The 25795-nt window shown below is 40.8% G+C and overlaps 4 protein-coding genes across 4 annotated transcripts; 1 reads left to right on the plus strand and 3 right to left on the minus strand.

Annotated features, from left to right (window-relative positions):
* Nucleotides 1-828: 828 nt before the first annotated feature.
* Nucleotides 829-2788, plus strand: LOC102701630 (two-component response regulator ORR29-like). Its single transcript, XM_040523050.1, has 5 exons — nt 829-976; nt 1485-1628; nt 1722-1798; nt 2194-2358; nt 2468-2788. The coding sequence occupies exons 1-5, from the start codon at nt 829-831 to the stop codon at nt 2786-2788; spliced, it is 855 nt and encodes a 284-aa protein (XP_040378984.1).
* Nucleotides 2789-3845: 1057 nt separating this feature from the next.
* LOC102701910 (U11/U12 small nuclear ribonucleoprotein 48 kDa protein) lies at nt 3846-9021 on the minus strand. Its single transcript, XM_006653226.3, has 5 exons — nt 8441-9021; nt 7842-7956; nt 7313-7420; nt 5924-6666; nt 3846-4192 (listed from the first exon to the last, which is right to left on the minus strand). The coding sequence occupies exons 1-4, from the start codon at nt 9019-9021 to the stop codon at nt 5956-5958; spliced, it is 1515 nt and encodes a 504-aa protein (XP_006653289.3). The 3' UTR covers nt 3846-4192; nt 5924-5955.
* A 3130-nt stretch (nt 9022-12151) lies between these two features.
* On the minus strand, nt 12152-14763 carry LOC102704327 (40S ribosomal protein S8-like). The gene is made up of 5 exons (XM_006652126.3): nt 14668-14763; nt 14470-14542; nt 13334-13667; nt 12680-12855; nt 12152-12397 (listed from the first exon to the last, which is right to left on the minus strand). The coding sequence occupies exons 1-5, from the start codon at nt 14669-14671 to the stop codon at nt 12319-12321; spliced, it is 666 nt and encodes a 221-aa protein (XP_006652189.2). The 5' UTR covers nt 14672-14763; the 3' UTR covers nt 12152-12318.
* Nucleotides 14764-19559: 4796 nt separating this feature from the next.
* LOC102702187 lies at nt 19560-20861 on the minus strand. Its single transcript, XM_015835922.1, has one exon. It carries the CDS (start codon nt 20859-20861, stop codon nt 19560-19562), a length of 1302 nt encoding a protein of 433 aa, XP_015691408.1.
* Nucleotides 20862-25795: the final 4934 nt, after the last annotated feature.

A 25795-nucleotide genomic window follows, 5' to 3' on the forward strand; every position in this document is an offset into this window, starting at 1 on the left:
CAACTTTTGTGGTAAGTCCCTCAAATCCAAGGTTCTAAATAGCGGGCTAAGCCGGTTAGCGGTTGGACTCTCCAACGGCTAAGATCAGCTATAGCCGGCTATAGCCACAACTAAGGCATTTAGCGGATTTGAAAAATATTGAAAAAAAATTCAAATGATTGATAGGTTTACAATAAAAAAAATGTATGTGCCTTGTGTTCTTGTCAAGGACTTGATATCGAACTGCATGTGTCGTAATCTCTGGCATGATTTGTTAAGTTGCACGCTAAAATGTTGCGAATAAGTTATATATATACCAGCATACTACATTTGGGTTTACTCACTCTGTTGTGTGTTAACGGAGCGATGACAAAAGTTGTCCTGGGAGATGTTCTTGCTGACATTAATTATCTGTGTATATACTCTTGAAACATTCATATAAAATTCATATTGTGTTGTTGGTGCATACACTGATTTTATTTTTTGGTTTTTTTTTTCAGTCAGGGTGTTTACAAGTCCCTTAAAAGCACTAGATTTTCTTCAGAATCATGCAGAAGGTGTCGGTTTGGTGCTGGCAGATGTCCACATGGAAGAGATGAATGGTTTTGAGTTCATGAAAGCTGCAAGAAAGCTTCATAAATCCATTCAAGTGATTAGTGAGTAGGCATATATATTATTCTCTACAGGGACTAATTTAATTTAAAGTTTGTATATACCTCCAATTTTTTTTAATGTCCATGCATCTTCTATTTACTAGTTTGATTTGTATACTGACATATTTATTAGGTTTGTGATGCTAATAAATCTTTCTGTCAATTAGTGATGTCAACTGAAATAACAATGTACACAATGAAGATGTGTGCCGAACTTGGCGCTCGATTTTTGGTCAAGAAGCCTGTTGATGTTGGAACCATACAGAGTTTGTGGCAGCATCTTGACCTGAAAGTTTTAAGAACGGAGAAGATCAAGGATTTGCTTCGAGGTGGCATTATAACTTGTCAGTTTATTTTACAACAGAATAACAGTCTTATATCAGCTCAACTATAATATAACATGTTTAGATTTTTTTTTTGTTGTCTTAGTTTGACTGCAAATATGTTCATTTTCTTTTGATAATTTCTCCAACAGTGTATTTTAAATCAAGAGCATATTTTAGGAAATATTCCTTTTATAGTTATATGCCTTTTACTACTAAAAATTAATTTGTAGTGATTTCGGATCCTGAAAGTTCCATTTCTGCTGACTGCTGTACTGTGAATTATAAGGGTTAAAATATAGTAAAATCTATAGATTTGGCATATGAGACATATGCACATACAAAGAGCCTTTGTGGTGAAAATTACTTATGGAAAAAATTTATTAATTTCATTTCAAAAAAATGAAAACAGAAACATCTTTATTAAAAAATTATGTACAGTATATATGAAAAAGTAATATCCATTTTATATTGTTCACAAAATAGATAAGAACAGGAATGATACTTCTCTATGTTTATGCTTATGTAGGTGTCGGAGATAAAAGCACTTGTGACAGTGAAATGAATTCTTTTGCTAATAACCAGAAGGATGATAACAAGAAGAAATACTATCTCATGTGGACTCCACATCTGCAGAAAAAGTTTTTGGATGCTCTTGAAATACTTGGAGAAGGTCAATATCTTTGCTGTCACTAGAGGATATTTTTTTGGATTTCAGGTATATGGATAGTAAATTATATATATGTTTTTGATCGATTTGTCTTAGATGCTTCACCTAAGAAAATAAAGATGATCATGGATGTGGACAACATAGATCGCAGACAGATCGCTACTCATCTTCAGGTATGCGTGCAATATATGCTTATTAAATCACATATTTATATGACATTCAGTTGCAAATGATCATGAGGGCGCCTGGCGGTTTGTAGCAGGAGCAAATCAAGGATATCCGTAGAATGGTTGCTGGTATAATTAGTTTTTTGTTTCTTTTAGCACATTTATTGTTTATTGTTGTACCTTTTGTTTTCTTGTGGTTATTTTTCTTCGATCTTCTGAATAAAATGATGCGCAACTCTCCTGTGCGTTCAAGTAGAAAAAACATAGGTATTGGGGAATGTAAGAAAGAGAGGGCCAGTTGTTATGTCCTATGCTTATAATTTGTAGGAAGACTATCATGGGTGTTCTCTTCCTTTTTTTTTCACAAATATTTCATTAATTGTTTTGTTAATCTATCCTAGAAACATCGGCTGAAACTTAAAATGAAGCTGAACAAGGCATTATTTACAAACGGAAGCAGCAATGGCTCATCAAATTCTGGAACTGAGCCTGCAGAGAGTCATCCCAGATGCCGTAGCACAACCCTGCAGCCTCATCCCTGCAGTGCTCAAGCTGCAAAAATAACTGTGAGTTAAACCATACAAAATCACATAGTAATACCATATTATCACCCCTCAAATATAACATTGCACACCTAAGAACACAAACTATATGTATTTTTTTTCTTCATTTCAGATGCAAATCCTCCCTGAAGACGACGACGAACACGACGACATTTATGCAGCAATGCGAAGAGCCTTACAGGATAGGACTGTCTTTGATGAGTGCCAGTATTCCATGGATCCTTGTGGTGATGAACATGATGTGGGAGGAGGATATGGATGTGCTGGTGAAGCCAATGCTAGAGACTCATCCTCTGGTGATCATCATCAGGTTGCTGCTGTTGCTGAAGAAGATATGATCAACAATATGCCTTCTCCTGAAGATATGCAAGCCACTAGGGGCAAGGCACCGGTTTTCAGCCTTGTGGATTATTCAGACTCGGAGAGCGGTTAAACAGGCAGAAGTTACTAATTGGCGGTAGTTGCAACAATAATTAGTCTCCTCAAAACAAAAACAAAAAAAGGGTTAACTATACTGTTGGCCATTGCATACATGCTCCTGCATGGTAGTTGATGTAACCTTTCCTTGATGCAAAATAAGACTGCATGTTAAAACTGTTGCAGCTGAAGTTGCAAACACATTCTGAAATGTTTGGAATATGATATGCTTGAAGGCACAATCGATGCACAAATTGTTGCAAACATATCCTCTCATTTACTAAAAACAGGCTCTCTAACTTATTGTCCTCTGACTTTAGCATATGAATCTCATATCGTATGGGTCCACGTGTTAATGGACCTATGTTAGAGGGCAAAAAGTTAGAAAAAACTCGTCTCTACTTATTGGTGGGTATACCTTCTGAGGTAAAATAGTAGTCTGAGGTAAAATAGTAGGTAGAGTTTAGGGATTAAGATCAAGAAATGATGTAGTTGTTTTCTCGTGTGCTAAGTTCCTAGATATACACGATTTGGTTTCAGCAACAAAAGAATGGCTACGAAAGAGCAATCTGGCTTCCAAATATCGTACGCCAGTTCTAACCATGAAGAGCAAGTCAGTGCTATGTCTCTAATACAGTAATAGTATACCAACATGCTTTGGCAAACCCAACGGAAAATGCTACACGCGGTCAAATGTAACTGTGTGGAGAGAAATGTAACAGCGCTCATGAGCCCTCAAGTCCAATTAGAAGACAAACGTTTCATCGTACAAACATCGTCGTATCAGCACTGCAAACCCAACTCTCAAGGGCTTGCTTGGGCCCCCTCAAAAAAGGGGCATTCAATTACTTGCAATCCAAAAGGAGATACAATGGGGCATTAAGTACTTGCCACTGTTATAGTAACTCATTTAATAATTTATCATCCTATATATCTATGACATGCAGGTCCTATACACAGAGGTTAAGTGTCAAATGTAAGAGCGCAAAATGATTAAACATCCCATATGAAGGCCTTTAGTGGAACGATTAAGTTTCCTAACTTTTGCAACTTTAGATAGTTAAATGCACCAGGATCTTTCAGTGGTATATTTCTAAAACCAGCATATTTCGATGTCATGGAACCAAATTTGCTTTAAAACAACGCCTGAAGTGTGCCTTCAGGAGATGTGCAGTACCGAATATAAATTTCATGTGATGACCACCAAACAGTCCAAGCTATGTTCCTTGGTTACATAACATCAACCCTACACTAATACATCCGAAGGGCAATACAGATCACATTTACTAGTATAAAAAGAAATAACATAAACGACCTAGAGAAACTCAAGCATTTCAGGAAAGCTAGGAAGAAATGTTAATCCAGCATTCCAGCTAAACTATTTCTAAGAGTTTGCAGCTTTACTTCCCAATACTGTTGCCTGCAAAAGGAGAGAACATGTTAAGAATTTGTTGGTAGGGAAACAGAATGCCAAATAGATCAGAGAACGGTTTTAACCTGAAATGATGTATTTCAAAGTAAAAAGGGAAAATGAATGCATATTGAAAAAGCAAATGACAAATAACTTGCAAGAACCAATTTCGTATGGGAGATGATGATCACACGACTTAAGTATTTTGCACATATCATGTCGATACATTTTTTTCTCATGCATAAAGATTTTTTTTCTACCAAACATAAAGAGGGAATCGTGATCTTCTAATTAAGAGTTTCAAATGAATGAAGACATTTTCATTTTACAATATTTTTCTGATTTGGAATAGTGAGTTAATAAAATAAACACAAATGTGTCAACTTATTATTTTTCTCAAGATATGTATTTAAGGATAGTAAAAAAACTATATTTGTTTCCTTATAGCATTCAATTTTTATATAAATATAAAGTATTTTTTCCATTTGAATGAAACCCGAGCGTCAAGTGTCAACTTCAGCTCATTCTTAGTTGTCCCTAGAGGAATAGCAGATAAAAGCATGATAAAGATAGTTCCAAAATGCAAAAGCCACACTGAATGTTAAACCAATTGGAGATGCAAATCTATATAAAAGAAAACACAGCCTTTCTCATAAATAAAGGCAAATAAATTTATAGTTTAATAAGTTTTAATTGTAAACAAGATAAAGTTCTAGAAGCCCAGGACTGCTAGTGCATTTTACCCTTTATATTTGTACTGAGATATTACAGATTAGATTGAATGGGAAGTAGTTTGGGAATTCAAAATTCCTGCAAAGATAACTCTCAAAGAATTAACTTTGATCATTTTGAATAATTCACACAGGAAACACATGAAAATCAAATCAGTAATAGCCAGGTGAAAGCTGTTGCAAATCAAAACCATTTGTTTCATTAGTTCTACAATGATTAATTGACAGCTGTCACTAGCTTCATCTTGACAGATACAAAAAATAAAATAACAGTATCAGATCTTATGTTCAACAGTTCAAGTACCCAACAGGTGCAAGATTCCCATGTCAACAAACCTATACACTAAATGTATCATTAGAAATGTTAGATAACAAAAGTGAATTTGCCTCTAGTAGAACAAAGACATACAAAATCTTGAAACCCACTAGGACTAGTATGCCAATTATCATAAAGCATCTAGGTGTCCACACAAATTAGACTGAACCAAATTTATGGGAGAATTATCATACAAATTCTGCATTAGTATCTAATATTAACCAGGTGAAAAGAAATTTGGACAGCTCAGAAATATATTCATTTCTTGAACTCTTGCAAAACAGAAGTATATAGCTAAGATTCCTTTGTCAGTTCATAACTAAATTAAATTCCAAAAGAATGTTACATTGAATGACCCTACATAAAAGTTCAGATATGTCCAACTAATTCTCATAAGATAGTTCAGCTCAATACTACTAAAATCAACATATATGAATAGTAAATTTGAATATTATTTGTAGACAATACACTAACAAACATATTCATAGGAACAAAAGAACAGCATAATACAGATGTAAGGTACAGCTGCAGAAATAGAACAGCATTTTCTACATAAGGATACAGAAAAGGATACAGGTGAAGGCTATACCAAGATGCCTGTATTATGTAGTATACTGCAAGATAATGTCAAATAGCAGTGTAAAAATAAGAACAAAAGACGAAAAGAACTCAAATATAAGATAGAAAATATACCTGACCAAAAAAGGGCAACTGTTTATATTTTTTCAGTATTGACAATCACGTTTCCTTCTATGATGCATCCCATCATGGTATAACTCAGGCTGGCCTGCAGATCCATCATCAAACATGCTTGTTGCAGGATCTACATCAGAATATGGATTTTGGGGATCATATCTATCACTGAACTTATCTTGAGTGACAGACACTGATCTACGTCGGGTATGACTAGCTATACTCATATCATTGCTTCTGACTCTTGACATGCGGTCTCTTGTGCAACCAGTGGATTCAGAATAGTAGTCTGAGCCATCTTTGTTATACTTATAACCATATTTCCTATGATCATCAGAATTTCTTTCATGTCTGCTGTTCTCATGATTGCGAGAATACCTTTGATCTACTTTGCTTTCTGAATCTTTACTCCTTCTGTTCTCATTATCAGATACTTTCTGATACCGGCGTTGATGACTTCCATTTCTTAAGTCCTTATATGAATCCCTCGTGCCATGGTTCCTTGATGAAACTATTCCAAAAGAATCAGCACATGGTAATTTTTCACAACTGACTGACTGAAGACCAGAAACTTCATTATCATAAGAACTGCTCGTAGGATTATAACTTCCATGGTATGTGCCTTCATGTGGACTGTGCTTAAGCTTACTCTGCGCAATATCACCAGGCACATCCAAAAGACAACCAATCCCTCCTGCCTGTTTGATCTCTTCCATATGCGCATCAATTATGTCTCTTAATACCTTCAAAAGAGGAAAAAAGTCAAATCCTTATACTGATCTATGCAGATTGTAGAAGTCAACTAAATAACATACACAACATGCACTGAAGGGTCATATGAGTCACATCGAATGATCTAGACGAGATTGAATTATTAAATATAAAATCAAGGTGTAACTACATAAGATTAAAATTAAATAGGATAATAAACAGTGAAATGGGGCATAATTAGATTCAGACAATAAATTAATTGAGTTGATGTTCCCTGACTTCAAACCCTAATAGATCGTTAGCTGTCATCAGACAACAAAAGAGAATGTTGAGTATCGTTCCACCTGACAAAATTATATAGACCCTCCACTTTTAAATATGACCTATCATGGTCACAACTCACAACACTACTTTTGGATTGGGGATTTTTGATGAATATACCGGTAGAAATAGTAGTATTCTAGGAAATATTTTCAAAGACATGGATGGCTTTGTCCTTGTGATCAACGACACAATCTTTTACATATATTAGTACCAAGATTTCAAATGTTTGCAAGCAGGATCCCACAGAGAAATATATTTAGGGGCCATTGAGCATACATAAATTCTTCATATATCAGAAAACTTGAGGATGACAAAGACAAATAATACTTTTGTGAAAAGAAAATCCAAACAAACCTCTTTTGGATTTCTCTTCACTTTCTTGCCACGGTACGACATTCTTCTTCGCTTGTAATCTCGCTCTTCCGCTAAAAGCTCTTCTCTAGTCTTGGCTCTATCAGATTCCTTCTCAACATGATAACAAAGAGAGGTAAGATACACTACAATGATATTACAAGTACTATCTTGTATGGAGGACAACATCAAGAAAATCAAGGAGTTCACAAATATCAACCATTTGTCCACATTTTTTATTGGAGCTTTTATAAAAACATACTTTTAGATAGTAAATAGCAAAACAATGAGATTTCAACATGCAGGTCAATATTCACATACGAAATACCTACAGATCAATTAAGGATTATAAACACAGAAATAATACTGCTACATGAGTCAATATAATTTGAAATATTTTTTTCTTGGAGCTGTTCAATTAGAGGTTAGTACATACAGCTCCTGAAACAACTAGAAAAATAAAAACATCAGGCATGAGCATGGTATCTAGATACTAAAACTTACTACTGACAGAGTATCTGTGCGCCTTTACCTGGCTATCTACTCGGCGTGATATAATACCATCATACTCCAGAACGGCTCTGTAGTTTGGTCGCTTTGATCGCTCCTCGTGGCCTCGCTGCAATGCTTGTGAATATTCCAGTAATCTACCAGCAAATTAATATATGGGGTCAAGGAAGGAAAAGCTTTACGGAACCAAGCAAAACTAATCATATGCGGAGAATGTAAAGTACTGTGAGGGGATCAGGTTGTTAAGTTTAATAACTATTTCAATTATGTACATTCATGACAGGAAGCCTATAAAATGTAATATCAAATCAATATACTTGAATTGATACATCAGAGCAACATATTTGAAGCACAGTTAACCATCAATCCATTATTGTATTTTAGTAACTCAGATTCTTCCCCTCGAATTTACATATAGCTTTTTACATCACGTCCATTGAACTGTTAAATATAGCCTGTTAGATGTCAAATTTGATGTACGACTTTTGGTGTCAGTCTGCTGGACTGGAACTAGTGTGATGTCCAGATATCCACAACATTCTTCAACCTTGATAGCACCCAACTATATAATTCAATAAGCAATGCTTGATTAATTAGAACAGTAGGTTTTGAAAAGCATACAGCTGATATTTTGATGGGTGTGGTGCTCGCAGTGCCTTGATCTTCTCTTCCAAAGAGAACCTCTCATACAGTGCCACAATGGCAGCAGCAACTTGAGCAACAGGCACAGAATGCTTCTCAACATTTCCAGAATCACTTCCTTGTACACCTGATCCTCCACTAGCTCCTGCCTCTCCGCCGCTACCGCTGTCAACAGCATCTCCAACACCAACAGCTAAACAAGAACCCACCTGCAGAATAGCCTCCCTCACCGCGGCAATCGCAAAGGATCTCCCACTGCCCTCCCCATACAGGATCGCGAGCTGTGCACCCAGCCATGAGACGCCCTCCACAAGCCTTGGGCACTCAAACCTTACGGCCATTGGATCAAACCCAGATCCTCCAACGACTCCGTTCATGGAACGCTCCAGGGAGCAGCATGCCTCCGAGGCTGCCGCCTTCAGACACAGCCGCACCAGCACCCAGACATGGTCCCTCGTCGCCGCGTCGATCGCGACCCCGTGCCTCGGCGAGCTCGCGAGCACCCAACGACGCAGCGCGGCCTCCCACCGCGGGAGGTCCCAGCGCAGCGCCGCCGCCATACGTGCCGCGGCGTGGGAGTAGGACCCCGGCAGCACGCTGTGGGAGCTCCAGGAGCCCACCTCCCGGCGCAGGAGGCAGAGCTCCGACGGGAGAAGGCGGCGTGGAGGAGAGAACGAGACCGAGGCGGCGTCCCCGGAGGAGGAGCAATCCGCGCACTGGGCGGCGAGGAAGGCGGGGAGGGAGGACACATCCGGGGGCGGTGGGGTCGCCGTGGCGCGGACGACGGCGGGGCAGTCGGAGTAGGGGCGAGGCGGGGCCGGAAGGGGGACGGGGACAGAGCCGGCGGAGGAGGGCAGGGGCGGGAGCCGGGTGGTGACGACGGGCGGAGGCGAGGGGAGGGAGGACGCGGAGGTGGTGGGGTGGGGGCGGAGAGGGGAGGGGAGGGAGGAGAGCGCGGAGGAGGCGGCGGAGAGGAGGGAGCGGAGGTGGGCGAGGGCGGAGGCGGCGGCGGGTGGCGGTGGTGGCTCCATGGGAGGGGAGGGGGGGGGGGGGGAGGGAGAGGCGGGATTTCGCGGCGGCGGGATGCCGGCGGCGGCGCGTATCGGGTGTTTCCGTCTCAGGAAACCGCTCTAGTTTTTTTTTTCTTTGTCCTCGTGCAAATTTGATGTATTATGTTGTGATGTTGTCTGGTCGATGACTTTGGCTCATGGAAGATTAAAGATTAAAAACTTTTTGATTCATTTTATAGTTATTTAATAGGATAATTGATAAAATTATTTATTATAAAATTAAAATTTTGTTTTATGTATGTATGTGAGATGATGAACTTCTATATAGATTTATTTTTACTACTAGTTCTAAAAGAGTAAAAAGCCAAAGAATAATCTGGTTGAAAATAAAACAGTCTATACATGTAATATCTTGTTACTATTGTTTTTGTCCTTGAATATAAATGTCGGAGAAGTAGGTCCGTGGGTATCCACCGAGCTCGGATGGCGTGAGGCGACAATGGGCCCACCGACCAAAACTCCCAAAAGAAGGGTGGTCAGGCCCCTAGAGAGCCACATGCCCTCCAAGAGGTCGGGCCCGCAAGGTAGCCTTGTGAGCAAGCGTCGGAGGGGTCAGGCCGCTCCCTACCCCTCAGCACTCGAATCGCTTATCGTGGGGCCACCCCGCATCGGACGTGGCATCGACGCACAACCACCGCATTTATTACTATGGAAGGGCGTCTGGCACGCCTTGCCGTCCTCATGATGGGCGCAGGCACATGTCCCTCACCTACACTCCCCGAGGGAAAAGAAAGGAGGAGGCAGGCACCTTGGTAGCACAGTGACATCTGTCACAGTAAGTGTGACTTGTCTCCCTCACGTCGCCGTCACACTAAATGTGATAGGCGACCACAGAAGAGTAGAGGCGGCTTCCCGTTCAGACCGTTGGGTCCAAAGGGGCACCGCCCCCTTCACTTGCCCACTAACAAACGGGACCGGATAGGGGCGGCGTGGCGTTGGGCTGACCAACGGCAGGGCAGGCCTTCGCAGCAGTTCCTAGTAGGATGATTACATGCTCGTCATAGGCAGAGAAAATGGTGGCCGCTGTGATGTCCCCTTGCAACATAAAAGGAGGCCATGGTCAATGAACGTAGAGAACAAGGAGAATATTTTTATAGAAGTTTGTAATGTATTTACCCCATAGTGCACAAGCAATATGACTAGGTTTATGCCTCACGGCGACCTGAACCTGTATAATTCTTCCGTGTCCACCGAGGACCCGACCCTTGGGTTTTTCTCCACTTTCTGCTTTCTTTCCTTGGACAAGGCTTTCGGGCCATACCCTTGCACCCCTAGACTGAACTCACAAAGGGGTCACACACATGGACGATGAGCTCATGCTCCGACAATAAATATTATCAAGACTAACCTTGACTAACACTTTTATAAGGGATGGATTATATTTTAAAATCATTGCAAGAGCAGAGAGATGTCAGGTCGATTGTTTGGGACAAATGAATTTTTTTTGTTTGATCGATTATTTAGACAATCGGTTTATTGAAGTTATTAGTGATAAACATTAGAGGCCTTGCACGGAGAGTATATTTTTAGTAACGCTTTGTTTCTCTCTTTGTTTAGAGTACTCGCTTAGGCCGTGATTAATACATGACTGCGATAGCTTACTTACTCATGGCGTAAAACTTAATAATAGATTAATACATAATTAATTAATTATTAGTTATAAAAAATTAGAAAATAGATTAATAATTTTTAAAATAATTTTTCTATAAAAACTTTCTAAAAAATGTTTAGCAGTTGAGGAATCTGAGTTAGCTGTGGGGGAGAAAGAACACGGAGTCTCTTTGTTTCCCTTATGGTTGATTGACCAGTCCAACACGTCACACCAGAGCACCGGTTATAATCAATACTACTCTTTATATGCAACTGCAAGGATTGGAACTTTGATAAGCATCACCCCCATGCACTTGAAGGAAGGGATGTCAAAAAAGCTCCAATTTTGACAAAAAAACGTGGTACTCGCAGTTTGAACGAGAAACGATTCAAGCTCAAGCTTAATCTACCCCTGCACCGTAACAAGCGGAGCTCGAATAACTGGACTTAGCTTGGGGTCGGTAACTGACACAGAATGCTTATATTTCTCTCCATCATATCAACACTTTTAATCCAGTACTGTAATACTACTAGTACCGTGGAGTAATCTATTCTTCAGCAACAAACCCAAGGTCAGGTGAATGCAGCAACGATCAGGGATGCAAGAACCCGTGGAGTTTGAGGCTCCCTTTAATTCAAAGAAAATTCATATGATTTTTAGAGAATTTTCTTCCTATAAAAATTTTTTTTACAAAGAATCAAAAGAATGACCCTATGAAATTCGGAATGCCTTTTCCTATATTGAACCTCATGAAAAAAAGTTTTTATCTCTCCTTAAATTTATGTTTATTCTGCGGCTATTTCTATATTTTTCTGTATTTCCGACCTACGATCAGGTGAACGCAACAACGGTCTACCAGTTTGTTTGCCAAGACACAGGAGAATGCTCCGCTCTAGCGAACTAATTTGAAGCTGCAATTTCCATCACCGTCCCAAACACCCAAAAAAATGCTAAACCAACACTTCTGCATAACATACCGAATGCTGTAGCTGAGAACAGCTAACATATCAAGAGAGAATACAACGGAAGGTGAAAATGCTCGGTTCTTTCCAAAGCTAGAGTTGATCCATTCTTTCATAAAATCGGTGTTCAGTAATAGGTCTGCAGACACGACATAGACGCGCACAAACGACTAACAAAATCCAGTGAATAAATAGGCAAGGCTTTAGAGCCTAAAACACACTCAAGAGAATGCCCTAAGCTGCAGCACCCTTGCCCTTCTTCCTCTGGAGCTTCTTCATGTAGAACTCGAGCTCTTTGCCCTCCAGGATGTACCTGTCGTTCAAAATGTTCCCCGTAAATGACAGCGGTTGAGAGACAAATTTCAGTTTGTTCCCAAGCGTAACACAGAAAGTTGATTGACATTGTAAAATTCAGCCTTTTTATAACAATAGTTGCAACAATTCAATTATAACATAACTGGCTTCTAGAAAAAGAATTAGACAAACATAAACCTAAACACTCAGGGCATATAAAAGGCAAATAGAATAATTAACTAATCATATTCTGTTAGAGCGCTCATAAAAAAAGGGAAAGCAGGATTCTTGTAGGCCTTACCCATCAGCTCTGCCACATTGCCCAGGCCGGGAGGAAATGCAGGCCAACAGCCTTCCACTACCAAATTGCTCTTCAATGTGTGGGTCCAGAGTGCGCCCTTGCTGACGCTTCTCAAGCTTCCTCACAACATGGTTGCTCTTCTTTGTTTCTTCTGCAGCAGCCTCACCCTCTTGCCCCTACAAACATCAAGCATGAACGTTTAGTTTCCAATAAACCAATAAAGCTAAAATTTTACATATCTACAGGCAAAGAACAGCATATGAGAGCATAAAACTGCACAACAGTTATCACTGAAATTAAAATGATCAAGAAATACATTCAACCCTGAAGATGCAATTAGCATCAAGAAAATCTAGCCCAATGCATTGTTCCATGCATATCAATAATCAATAAATAGTAATGTATCAAATAAAATGACTCAACAATTCAATACACAATAGTAGGCAACAAATAAATGGACACCATACAGGAAAATTTATACTATAATTTGCACTTATTTAAAACAATACAGAAGAACCATATACAGAACATCTCAAACAAAAACAAGCAGGAATACTGTGGTGATTACAATAACCATAAAATGACCAAGGCAAGCAAATAATCAAGTAACAGTCTATTAAAAGGTACAGAACATTTGGCCACAAGAAATACTACCTCAACGGCATCCTTCTTAGCAGCAGGAGCCTTCTTCTTCCTACCGATATCAACACCATAGTGAGTGAGATACCACTGCTTAAATGGAGCAGCATCCACTTGCACAATGGCACTCTTCACAAGGGTCTGGGTCCTCACAAGCTCATTGTTTGATGCGTTGTAGACAACATCAAGGATACGAGTCTTGCGAGTGACAGCCTCACTTCCCCAAGAATAGTTACCAGTATCCAGGCGAAGAGCCCTCCACTTAACATTACCTCCACGAACACGGACCCTCCTCACTGTCTTGTTGCTCGACAGCTTGGTGTTTGCCGGCTGGCGACCAAGCTCATACCTTAATAACAAATAAGAAAGTCAATGTTAGGCTTTAGACAAGAAGCACAAGTAACCAAGTCATCACAACTATCTTATCTACAATTATCCTTTAACATTATCATGCCTCAAACAAATTATTACTAGTGGTGGCCTTATTTTGAGAAGAAGTACACAAACAGCAAAGTCTTCAAGATGGAAATTAGTATACAGACAACAAAGTCATCAAAATGGAAATTAGAGCATGTAACATTAACAATACAGAATCTAATCAAGCAATTGCATTAGACAATTGAGGTGTGGACAATCGATAACACTGTAACTTCTGCATCTTAAACAGTGACCGTTTCATTCATCAACAATTCAACAATAATAAGTAGGAGTGGTTCCCTGCTTCATAGTATCATATCCACGAGTTAACTCTCAAAAACTAACTAATTCGTCACGACAAACATGTTTCAAGATCTAGGAATTTCAGACATCCGCTTGCAAACACACCGTTCTCACCTACTCGAAACACATAAAATTGTGAAAAGATGACAATTACTCAGGTAGCATCATCTTTCCCAGCCATTCACCCACAGAACAAAACCATCTTTTGTAATCTAAGAGCTATGTTCCACTGCGCCAAGCAAGAGATCCAGTTCCAAAACTAAAGAAAATCTCCATTTATTTGCATACCTAAATGCAAACATATGAACCATCCACAAAAAAAAAACGATCTAAGCATGAACTCGACCAACACAGATAGGCAACAACGGCTCATCCTCTCGAATTGAACGGGAACACGAAGAGAGAAGAGAGTGGGGGGAGATCGGCATTACTTTCGCTTCTTCCTCCACGCCTTCTGCTTCCCACCGGTGGCCCGGCGCTTGTGCATGGAGTCACGCGAGATACCTGCACGCCCATCACCCATGCCATGAGCACACGACCAAACCACAAGCAACCGCGCACAAGAGGACGCAGAGAGATGGGACGCGGAGAGACGGCGAGCCTCCCGCGGCGCGCGCGTCGAGCCTTACCCATGGTGGCGGTGGCGCCGGCGGCTCCGGCTGCCGCTGCTGCTCCTCTTCTCCTGCTCGCGCCGCCGCAGCTGCTGGGTGAGGGGACTCGCGGGTGGAGAGAGGGGCGAAACCCTAGGGGGGTGGGTTTATATAGGGAGGCGGCCGCGGCGGCTTAGGGTTTACTCCAGAGGCGGTGATCGGGTGATCCGACGGTGGGGAACGACTCTGCTATCCCCCCCCCCGCCTCGCCATCATGCGCCGGAGGAGGTGGGCGGCCCAGTGGGCCTCAATCGCGACGTACAAGAGATGCAGCTGGGCTGGGCCGGGCCCAACTTCAGCGGTTGTTGAAGTGGTGTTCAATATGGGGGCTCACGTAATCCGAAAAGTCTAATGCGCGCGCGGCGGCACGTCCGCGCGGCACTGTTGGCTCATTGCGGCCCAATATATATTACACATATACACATTTTAGACATATAACCTTTATACATGTTGATTTTAAACATATAAATTTTATATAGGTAAACTTTATACTTATACTTTTATATATATATATATATATATATATATATATATATATATATATATATATATATATATATATGAGAGAGAGGGAAAGGAAGCGTCGCGTGAGAGCGGTCGTGTATTAGACCGCCCCCCACGTAATCACGTTACAGTGCCACTATACATTGCTTTGAGATTCATAGGCCGCGTTCGTTTGAAACGTTGATAAGATACCTTAGCCCGCGTGGAAAACGTAGTAATAGATTAATACATGATTAATTAATTATTAATTATTAAAAATATATAAAATAGATTAATATGGTTTTTTAAAACAACTTTTCTATAGAAAATTTTTGTAAAAAATACACCGTTTAGCAGTTCGAGAAGTGTGCGCGCGAAAAACGAGTGAGATAAGTTATCTAACATGGGGACGAACGCAGCCATAGTGGTACTGGTGCCTTACTACTATCCATCTATTGTTCTAACAAATTTGCTATATATACGTGTCAATAGATTTTTATGTATTAGAGCGAGTACAGTAAGGAAGCTAAGCCGGCTTCAAAAATTGCCACCTTAGATTTGTGCTTAGTTTGAAGAAAGAAAGAAAAAAAAGAAGAGAAGTGGTCTCTAGATTTATAGCCAGCTGCACACGGATTTTAAAAAACTTTGTCATAGAGATAATGCTAACTTCACACGGCTAACGACTTTGCTTACGAGGGCACATTAGTAGGATATCGGAGTCATTGTTCCAAGCATCCAGTCTTATTTTTATATTTCAGTTGAGTCAACCAAAATTGAAGAAAGAAGTTGTTGTGCCACCTATCTTAGACCTATGGGCTTGTAACCTCATGGGTACCCGACCCCAAGTGAGGTCCATGTTGTGCGTGCTCCAACTAGATGGAGCACAACCCTAGGACCTCCTAGGTCATCCTCTCACCTCTTTAAATAGCTAGGTACCCATTTAGAATTTCTCATGTTAATGTTTAGTCATTGCTTTTTTCACATTGTATCTGCATCTATTGGCTAGATCGCCTTCTTACTTATCATTAGAATGCCATCTTATCAAGTGTTTCAATACATTTTATTATAATTCATGTTTGCAATCCACATTGGATCTATCTTGTTCTTGCTTGTTTTTCAGTTTGCTTGCAAGAAATAAATTTGATATGTATCAACAACATCAACAATCGATAGAGAGGTGTATCGATCACTAGGCACGACACAACAACATGTCATATGGTTGTAGTTGAGTCATTAACATTTCCCCTATATAATAGTTATCTTCAATTCACCGAAAGATTAAGCCTCCTCATGCTCATATCAGAAACCATGAGTAGCTTGTCAATCTTGTGTGTAGTGGTGCATGGTGACCATGAGAACAAGGAATATATGGTGTATGACCAATACAATGATGTCCCTCTAATGGTCTCCAAAGAAGAATATAAGAAAACCCCATCTTGATCTTCCCAGTGCCTAACACGGTGGGATAACATGAAGAGACTGACAATGACAAAAACAAAGTCAAACATAATGGCATACAATGGTCATTAATAGCAAGCTCTTACTGTTGCTAATTAGGAATAAATTATAATTGGCATGGAAGCCAAAGAAGAGAGAATAGATAAGCATTATAAATACGCTTAACAATGGCTCAACAATGACTCTGATGCTCTGTAAATGGAAATTTGCTTGCATGAGAGTGAAAAAAAAGTAAACAAAAATAATATACAATTATTTTATGTATTATATGATTAGAGTATTTGTTCTCTCATCTGTTATAGAGGCGAATCTTCAAATAAATATGTCTTGTCTAAGAGGCTATATTGGGCTCTACCTCTGATCATACCACAAGGAGCTATGTAATTTTGATATTGAGGAGGCAAGAGAGCGGATTGGGCAAGTGAAACTAGGGAATATTTGGTTCTAGTCAAAAAGTATTGTTAGTAATCTTAATATAATTATTAGATAGCAGAATATGCAACATTTCTAGCATGCCCTAAAGATAAAACATACCATTCGATTTTGCATGGAGGGATAACAATAGATGGATAGATCCGTGTTTCAAAACAGATTCTAATACCACAACCTACAAGAATCTTAAATACAACATAAACAACAGTTTTTTACCAACATGAGCACCATAGTTGATCTTAGAATCTAAAATTTGTTCTTCTTTTTGCTACAAAGATACCAGCCCATGAGAAATACCATCCTCTTGATCTGAGTTGGAAGAGGATAATGACAACATGGATATATATCTAGTCCTCTCGATAGAACACTCCTTCTTGCAAGGATGGTCACACAAGAGGTTATCCAAAATGTTACATCTAAAATCTGATCGATTGATGGAATACAATCATAAAATTTCATCCAGTAGAGCTAGCAATCATCTCCTCTCATTTCTTTAACCATCCATGCATCTACTTGCAAAGTACATTAAACCAAACCAAAGGAATGGCAATTGATCACTCACAGAGTTATAGCTAAGCTGCTAGACTAGCTGGAGGATATGAGGATCATTCAAAATGAGAATAAACTAAAAAAATCATGTAGCTAAGCTACTATTAACATTTAGAACAAGACTAATCTTTAAGCCCTCAACTTATTAGTGAAAATAGAGACTAAACAACAGAGAATATAACCGTGTATGCTTGGAACAGAAGGCAGTGACTAGGAACCTGCAAGGTATGGACGACCTGGTGACGGCGTTGGAGGGACACTGGCGATGCTGGGGCCAATGGTGAGGGAGGCACTTAGGGCAGGCAGCAGCCGTTGGGGGCGGGGGCAGCCTTCAGGGGTGGTCATGATGGTCAGGGACGACATTGATGGTTAGGGGTTGCATGGGCATCAGGACTGAGACCTATGGTTGGGGGTCGCGGCGGTGCTCGGTATAGACGGAAGCAGCGACGACGGCGTCCTTCCACCAAACCCTAACCATGCATGATCTATTCAATTGAGGAGACATGCTGAGGGATAGTAGTATACCGGTGGCATAGGCGGATAATTTTTTATATAAGACAAGAGTTTTTTCTATTTGGTTGGTTCGATTCAGGTGGGAAGCTGCCTTTTAGTTGACTCACATTTACTGTATAAAAAGTTGGAATCATTTTTCTTTTTTATTTGAGAACCTGAACCATTTTTGCATTTGGATAGGGTTTTAGTGAATCTTCTGGGAATTAAGAATGAGAATCTTTACCAAACAGGCCCTTAAATGTAAGGCATTCTAGGGATTTATCGCAGAACCACTTATATTTAAGGACAAAGGAATTATTAAACATATGGAAAAAATGTTACAAAAAAATCCATTGTTGATATAAGGTTGTTGAGATTGTTTATGCACCGGAGATTTTTGCCAAGAGAGGAAGAATGGAGATGTCTCGATAGTGCCCCAATATGGTTACCATTGGGATATAGCTTTCACCAAACTTGTTCCATAATAATCATTTTTTTCTTTCTATTCTCGATTGTGCTATTGTATATCCTCCATCATTGGTTACATGCCATCACTTGATGTAACAATTACGATGAGTAGTTAATTTGGTGAGAGGGATACCAATTTACATATAGGAAGAAAAAAATAATGCAGACAATTAGTGCATAACCAAAAGACTCATGGACTATAGCTAGCTTAATGAAAGGAGTTATCTTCCATATTGCATCAATTAGGTGTATATAATCATCACTAAGAATTAAAATAAATAAACGTGTATACACCCTTTAATAATCCATAAATATATAACATGAGTACCCAATATTTGGAATTCAAAACCTATCAAGATTGAACAAAACATGTTGGTACATAGATAACCCACAAAGGGAAATTATCAATTGGGAACCACCAATTAAATGAAATTGTGGAAAGCACTTAACAAACTATTCAATTCTATTTGGATTATCATACAACTACATAAAAATTGCAAAATCAACCTCGATTTAGATATGACATTAAAAAAAAGGAGTGAATAAGGATAAAACAATCAGACTTTTCCATGTTGTGAAATTTAATTGTTTATTCATCGGTTTCTGAATTTCATAAACTCCCAAAAAATTGAGCTCCATTTATTAAAATAATTTTACTTGTACCAACACATATCCTAAATATGTTAACTTTATGGAAAATTTTATTACATACAACAAAAACATGTGGAGTGGTTTTTCCACTAGTTGTCCGAAATACTCAACTATCTGCATATTGTCAAGCAAATGGATGAAACAACAACCACTCTAGAAAGGATAAAATAATAACTCATTGTTTCTGGAAATCAAGAAACCATTTCAACCAATTAATTTAAAGGGATAAAAATGATCACAATGAATCATTTCTAATCAATGTCTATCATCTCAAAATAGATAATATAATGTATGTAAAGTCCATACAATCCATGAAAATAAAGCACCTGATGATCACTTTAGGCATCACTCTTCATTATCAAACTAGGAAAGGTTGGGGGCCAAGCCATCATGAAGGGATATGAGCGTACAATCTTGCCATTGTCAGACACTTTCTTCACCACTCTCCTTTTGATATGAACCAAGTAGACATCATCACCCATGTCCAAGTACACAAAATCCACACTGCTCCCACCTCTCACAATCTTAACATTAACCTCTAACTTCCAACCAGGATTTGCAATATGACCAAACACTTCTAGTAGACAAACCTTATCAATCAATACCCAATTTCCTGTATTGTTGTTGTTGTTGTTGTTGTTGTCAATGACATGAAACCAAACATGAAGTTGCAACCCATTCAAATGGATGAGATATAACTTAGAATCTTCTGCTCGAGAAAGTTGGAGCTTCTCTTGATCATTGTGTTCCATTCTATTTGGAAGGTCAACAATGAACAAGCTCATAGATAGTAAGTCCAATCCAAGAATGTATCTACTTGGACCCAACATATAGAACTTATTTCCTATAAGCAAACCAGAGTTTTTACGCTGCAACCATCGTGATGGCAGATCTATTGCAGCTGAGGTGCAACTGTCACACCAAGATCCATTTTTAAAAGCTACTAACACACCAAGGATGGATTGACGTGTACGGTTACATGCCAATCTCACCTTGTAGATGGACATTTGGTAATCACCATGTTCCTTACAGAGGAAATCATACATATCTATATTGGTATAACCTTGGGGAACAACTGGTCGATACTGTGGGATGAAGGTGAAATCCTTGGTTGGATTTAAGGGGGTGCAGATGGCAAGCCTTTGTTGGAACTTGGTGGTTGAGTTCTCAACACTAATAAGCACTTGACCACAACACCAATCCAATATATCAAAGTCATCACCACACCATTTTTTCTCCAAATCAGAGAAGTACCTTTTTGCAGAAGATAAGATAGATGCAAACTCGGTGGGTAGCCCTTGATGGGGCACAAGTGCATGCCGTCCTGATGCAGTGAAAATATAGGAGGCGAGTAGGTAACGTGGGTGGAGCTTACCAAACTCACCAAGGAATTTAGGGTTAGCGACGACATGAAGCCAATGTTTGCAAACAAGAGCAGAACGAACAAGCGGGATGGAAAGACCAAGACGAACCAAGATCTCTTTTAATAGATCCTTGTTACCAAGAACCTTTGAGGCCGCATCCACAACTTTCGGTGATAGGAGCATATCCTCTTTCTCTTGAACAACTCCTTTACCTTCTACCACGACAATCATAGCCCCATCCTTTCTTGGTTTCTGCTTGTCTCTTACACTCTCCATTTTCACTCCTATTGGATCTGTGGAATTTGGGGAGGGGTGATGGGGGATTTATAGTGACTTATGGATTGGAGAGTGGTTATTTAGAATAAAAAAGGAAACTCGAGGCAAACGGTGTGAACAGGTACCGCGAGATGGGCCATGGCCCACCTTCGTGGTTATGGTACACGAAAAGCTTAATCTCTAGTGATAAAGAAGGAAATATGTATAATATTGTTGCAAATTATGATGGTTTTATTAGTTGATAGAAAAAAATGCCTGTGCATTGCACCAGATGAAGTAATTTTAATTGTGCAATTAAAATAAACTTTGAAAATAAGTTTAGAAAACAAATTGCACATCGAATTGGGAATAGTAAAGTGTAGTCAATAGACAATTGATTTGGGAAGCGTATGTTGCATAAGAAAGCTTATAATTGATAATAGTAAATTATGCTCCGCATCATAAACAAATTAAATAAGATGAGCAATCTTTCAACAACGAAAAAAGATAGAAGCACACTAAACCCTACTACGCCATTTTCAACTAAGTTCTCTGAGTACTACTCTATTTGATTTTTTTATTTGATGTAAATATTTAATTTTAAAAAATGCATAGTGACGGCTAGTTAGAACCTTTCAATTTCCTATTTTTTAAATTATTTTATTATAGTGAATGGTGATGAGTGGTGGTGCAGGTTGGGACTGAAATCCGAATTGGATGTAAATTCCACCTCCTATTCAGGCGAAACATCTACTTGCTTTCTTTTTGAAAAAAAGTAGAAATGGAATCCTAACGGTATTATTATTATTATTATTATTATTATTATTATTATTATTAATTATATTTCTACTTGGATTTAAAAGATGTCAAATGCCATTTGGATATCTACAACTCTCACCGAGTTAGTATCAAGCACAAATGAAGAGGCATGTGTAATTCAGCTGTAGGAGGATGTAGGAGGAGGGAGAAATTTGCTATTATGCCATTACCAAAGATGGGTTTTGTCTGGTTGGTCATTCCAGATTTGGTTTTCGCCACAATGCCATTATCAAACAATGTCACTCCACTGGTTTGCCATTTTCTTCATTTCTTGCACTTCAAATATATATTTCCATTTCTTATGTGTTTTTTGACTATTTTACCCCCCCCGAGTGGCATGCCGTGAGATACTTGTGCATCTTGGTGGCGAGCTCGACGACAGCCTGGCCTCGCCAAGATGACATGAGTAGACATGGCCACCGAGGCATGCTCGGGCCTCGAGGACAAGCATGTGGAGACTCGAACCTAAGCAACTGGTGCATAGAGTGGGCGCCAATGACAAGCACGGAGGCAGCGCCGACGAAGGTTGGCAAGAGTAGCCCATATGCGGGGAGCTGCTCATCGACGGAGAACCTTAACGAGAGCATTGTAGGTGCCTGCATCCCTGTCTCCTACTGCTGGCCATCTGCAGAGAGGTGGCGTAATTGCTTGATCCGCTGGGACCGTGCGACCGAGCGTTCCTGAGGTAGGACTCTAGCTCTTTGTCCACCAGGGAATGGTCACATGACGTCGACCTGTCGATGCCGCCTCCTTGGCACTCGTTGCAATGGCAATGACAAGGGAAAAACAGACACAACGTCATATGGAAAAGGGTTCCTGATCTTCCGAAAGGTTCTGATATACAATCAATTTGGTGGAGTCATGACACAACTCAATCCAACTTGTCAGCGAACACACTATCGAGCCCTGCAATCGCAGCACCACACCTCCTCTAGTTATCAACCATGTTGAAACTCAGTTGACCTCGTCGAGAAGGCTAATCCATGCTTATGAATCGAAGATCACAAACAAGAACAAGATAGATTGCAATTAAATTGAAGATGAATGATTAAACTCACAGGTTGGGTCTCACAAACTGAACGATTAGCGAAACTATTCTAGACAAATTAATCTAACCAAAACCCAAACCCTAACTATGGCAGTGGGTAATAATATATAGTGCGGGGTCGTGCAAATACCCCTTGACGCAACCCTAATAGACTCCAACCCGATACACGGCCTAAAGGCACAAAATTCAGCGACACAACACCAGGACAGATTTTGGACGTCAATTTGTTCGGTTGATTCCTAATGAATTGTAATGAATTTTGACATTCGACCCGAACCATTAGAAAAGATATCTTCTTAGCTTTCCATCCATACAAGAAACGCCTAAATCCAAGAACGTATGTGACCTGTGCTTTCGTTTTAGGGTAGGCTGGTCATGGACTTCGAATCTTACTTGAAGTCGACTTGGTTTGGCCTCTATCTTAACTTGGACCTCCTTGCTAGTCTACACATCTAAGTCCCTCTATAAGTGTTTCATTATTGTCACGCCTAGAAATTTCTCACATGAATTTCTGAACTTAATTGTGTAATAAAATCCCTGTCCAGGACCAGCCAGGGTACACAAATAGACAATGTTGATTACATAACCATCGTTCTTAGGAACAACTGAAAATAACACTTATTCTAACGAAAATGCAGCGAAAAGCTAGGGTAGACTAGCTCCAGCGGGTACGGCTCCAGTCCACAGGCAAAGCTTCGACGGGTAGACCAGCTCATTCCTGAGAGTTTCCTCCATCGGATTCCACTTCTAACTCTGGAGGGGGAAAATGGCAAGGCTCAGTACAAACCACCGTACTGAACAAGCAGTACGGAAAAGAGGGTAATAAATGATGCATAAGGATCATCAAGGGCAGGCTAAGGTTAGTTGCAATAAAGCAGCATTTAAATAAATAATAGAGATTAAAATGAAAATAGATAATTAAATAAATTAAAGAATAAGTAAATAACAGTTGTAAAATACCACAACACTGTCCAACGTTACACCACGTTGCGACAGGCCCAACCACTACTCAATGTTACACCATGTTGTAGTAGTCCCAAATGAAAACCAGTTTACACAAATCATTAAAGGTTCGACTAATCACAGTGAAGCTGGTAGTTTGCCCGTAACCGTGGGCACGGCTATTTGAATAGATTATACTCTGATTAGAGGTGTACTACTGTACCCACAACACATAGTCCCAATACACTTGAACGTGCACCATGCCACCATGGCATACCGGAAAGGGAACTATGATAGGACCCGTCACATAACCCTCCCTATTCAATCACATCGCACTTCAGGTTTCGCCCCCTCCTTTAAACCAAGTCGGGCAGCCCCCTCTTGTGCCTAGGTGAATCCGGAAGCAGCATAGGCCATCGTTACATCACGACTCCCATCCATACTCCATCACGCTCACCCTAGCCTGGGTACGTCGAATAGTTCTCAATTACACTCCAAATCCCACCGTTGCCTATTCTGGCTTGTGGTTAGCACGGAAATAACTTCCAGGGTTTCCTGTGAACCAGTCCTTAATTGTCATGGGCGCGACTCTCAAAAACAAGCACCCACGACCCACCATTAGCAATATTTTAGTTGGCATCAACCCGAACCGAGTAATGAATCATTATTACAGCTATTCAGAGCTAATCATGATTATTAAATGATCCCATGAGCTACTTGATCTAAGCACGGCTAAGCATTAACCTAGGCCTAACTCTAGTCAAGTTACCCTTGATCTAGCATGAATAAAGTTGCGTAAACAACGGCAAAATAATAAGGATTACCCGAAAAATAAGTACAGTAAATAAATAAAGCAGGGAATTTGCAATGATAGGTTCAATATGATCAAAGATGAGTGCCACTTGCCTTGCTCTGGTCCTTGGGGAACTTCGGCAACGATCTCGAAGAAAACCGGCGCTTCGGCGGGTGCCAAATCTAAGCGACAAAGCACAAAAATAAATAAAACAGGTACAAACTCTACCGAAACAGTAAAAGAAAGTATTTTTAATGGATTCTTGACAATTTTATGAATTTAATGAAATTTGAATGGGCCTAAACGGAGACTAGATGAATTAGATATGAATTTTAGAAGTTTTCTAGGTTTTTTAACTAAACAGAAAAGTCCTAAATCAATTATTGCGCAATTAATAGGGCTGCTGACGTCAACGGAGGGGAGGTGGCGCTGACGGGTGGGGACCACCTGTCGGTGGAAGAATGGGAGGATGAGGGGCTGACCAACGGGGCCCCATGGGAGGAGAGAGGGTGGAGGGCCGGCGGGTGGCTGACAAGCCGGGCCCACCCGGCGGTGAGAGAGGGGAGGGAGAGAAGGGACCCGGCCGGTGGGGACCAACGGTCGGTGAGGAGAAAATAGAGGGAGGCGCGGGCGTCAGCTCAGTCCCGTGGCGGCCGGCGACGGCATCGGCCCACGGCAACGGCGACGGGGCGGCGCGCGGAGACGACGGCCGGGGAGCGGGAGCGTCGGCAGCGTGAGGGGCGGCGGCTTTGCACGGCGCACGGCGATCGGACACCATCGGCGTGCCACACGCACGACGATGGCGTCCGATCGCGGGAAGCGACCGCGCGGGAAGGCGCGGGTGGCGTGACGACGGCGGAGCCTGGCGACGGTCTGGCAGCGATTGCCGGCGACCCACGGCATCCAGCGACGGTAGCGAGGGGAGAACTCAGCGGCGCCGGCAGCAGGAAAGGGAGAGGGAAGAGAGGGGAAGCTTACCGACGGTGGCGAAGGCAGAGGAAGCACGGCGAGGACAAGGTGGAGGTGATGACACAGTCCCGCGGCAACGACCGGTAGCGAGGCGCGTGATCGGCGGTGGCGGAGACGGCGGTGACGCAGCGGCGGCCGGGTATTACTTCTAGCGCGGCCTGTGCTTCTTCTGAAGTGGCGTGGTTGACTCGAGCTTGCACAAACCTCTGCCCGCTGTGCTTCGGCTTTGGGCACTTGTCGGCGAAGTGACCTGGGTCGCCACAGTTGTAGCACACCCCAGGCTTAGAACCTGTATCCTTCCTAGCTGGAGGAGGCTGAGCTATCGGTGGAGGTGCATTCTGTTGCCGAGAAGCTGGTGCAGGAAGAGCACGTTGAGGTGGAGCA

The sequence above is a fragment of the Oryza brachyantha genome, chromosome 4, assembly GCF_000231095.2.
Source record: "Oryza brachyantha chromosome 4, ObraRS2, whole genome shotgun sequence".
Classification (NCBI taxonomy): domain Eukaryota; kingdom Viridiplantae; phylum Streptophyta; class Magnoliopsida; order Poales; family Poaceae; genus Oryza; species Oryza brachyantha.

Coding starts and splice junctions, on each gene's coding strand:
- LOC102702187 (XM_015835922.1), bottom strand. CDS start 20,861: ATGGAGAGTGTAAGAGACAAGCAGAAACCAAGAAAGGATGGGGCTATG.
- LOC102701910 (XM_006653226.3), bottom strand. CDS start 9,021: ATGGCGGCGGCGCTGCGCTGGGACCTCCCGCGGTGGGAGGCCGCGCTG. Junction 7,957..8,440: donor CACCCATCAAAATATCAGCT/GTATGCTTTTCA, acceptor ATTTGCTGGTAG/ATTACTGGAATATTCACAAG. Junction 7,421..7,841: donor CACGCCGAGTAGATAGCCAG/GTAAAGGCGCAC, acceptor CATGTTGAGAAG/GAATCTGATAGAGCCAAGAC.
- LOC102701630 (XM_040523050.1), top strand. CDS start 829: ATGAAGATGTGTGCCGAACTTGGCGCTCGATTTTTGGTCAAGAAGCCT. Junction 1,799..2,193: donor AGATCGCTACTCATCTTCAG/GTATGCGTGCAA, acceptor AATCTATCCTAG/AAACATCGGCTGAAACTTAA. Junction 2,359..2,467: donor CTCAAGCTGCAAAAATAACT/GTGAGTTAAACC, acceptor TCTTCATTTCAG/ATGCAAATCCTCCCTGAAGA.
- LOC102704327 (XM_006652126.3), bottom strand. Junction 12,856..13,333: donor CTAAGAAGGATGCCGTTGAG/GTAGTATTTCTT, acceptor TGATGTTTGTAG/GGGCAAGAGGGTGAGGCTGC. Junction 12,398..12,679: donor CAATGTGGCAGAGCTGATGG/GTAAGGCCTACA, acceptor TTTGAACGACAG/GTACATCCTGGAGGGCAAAG.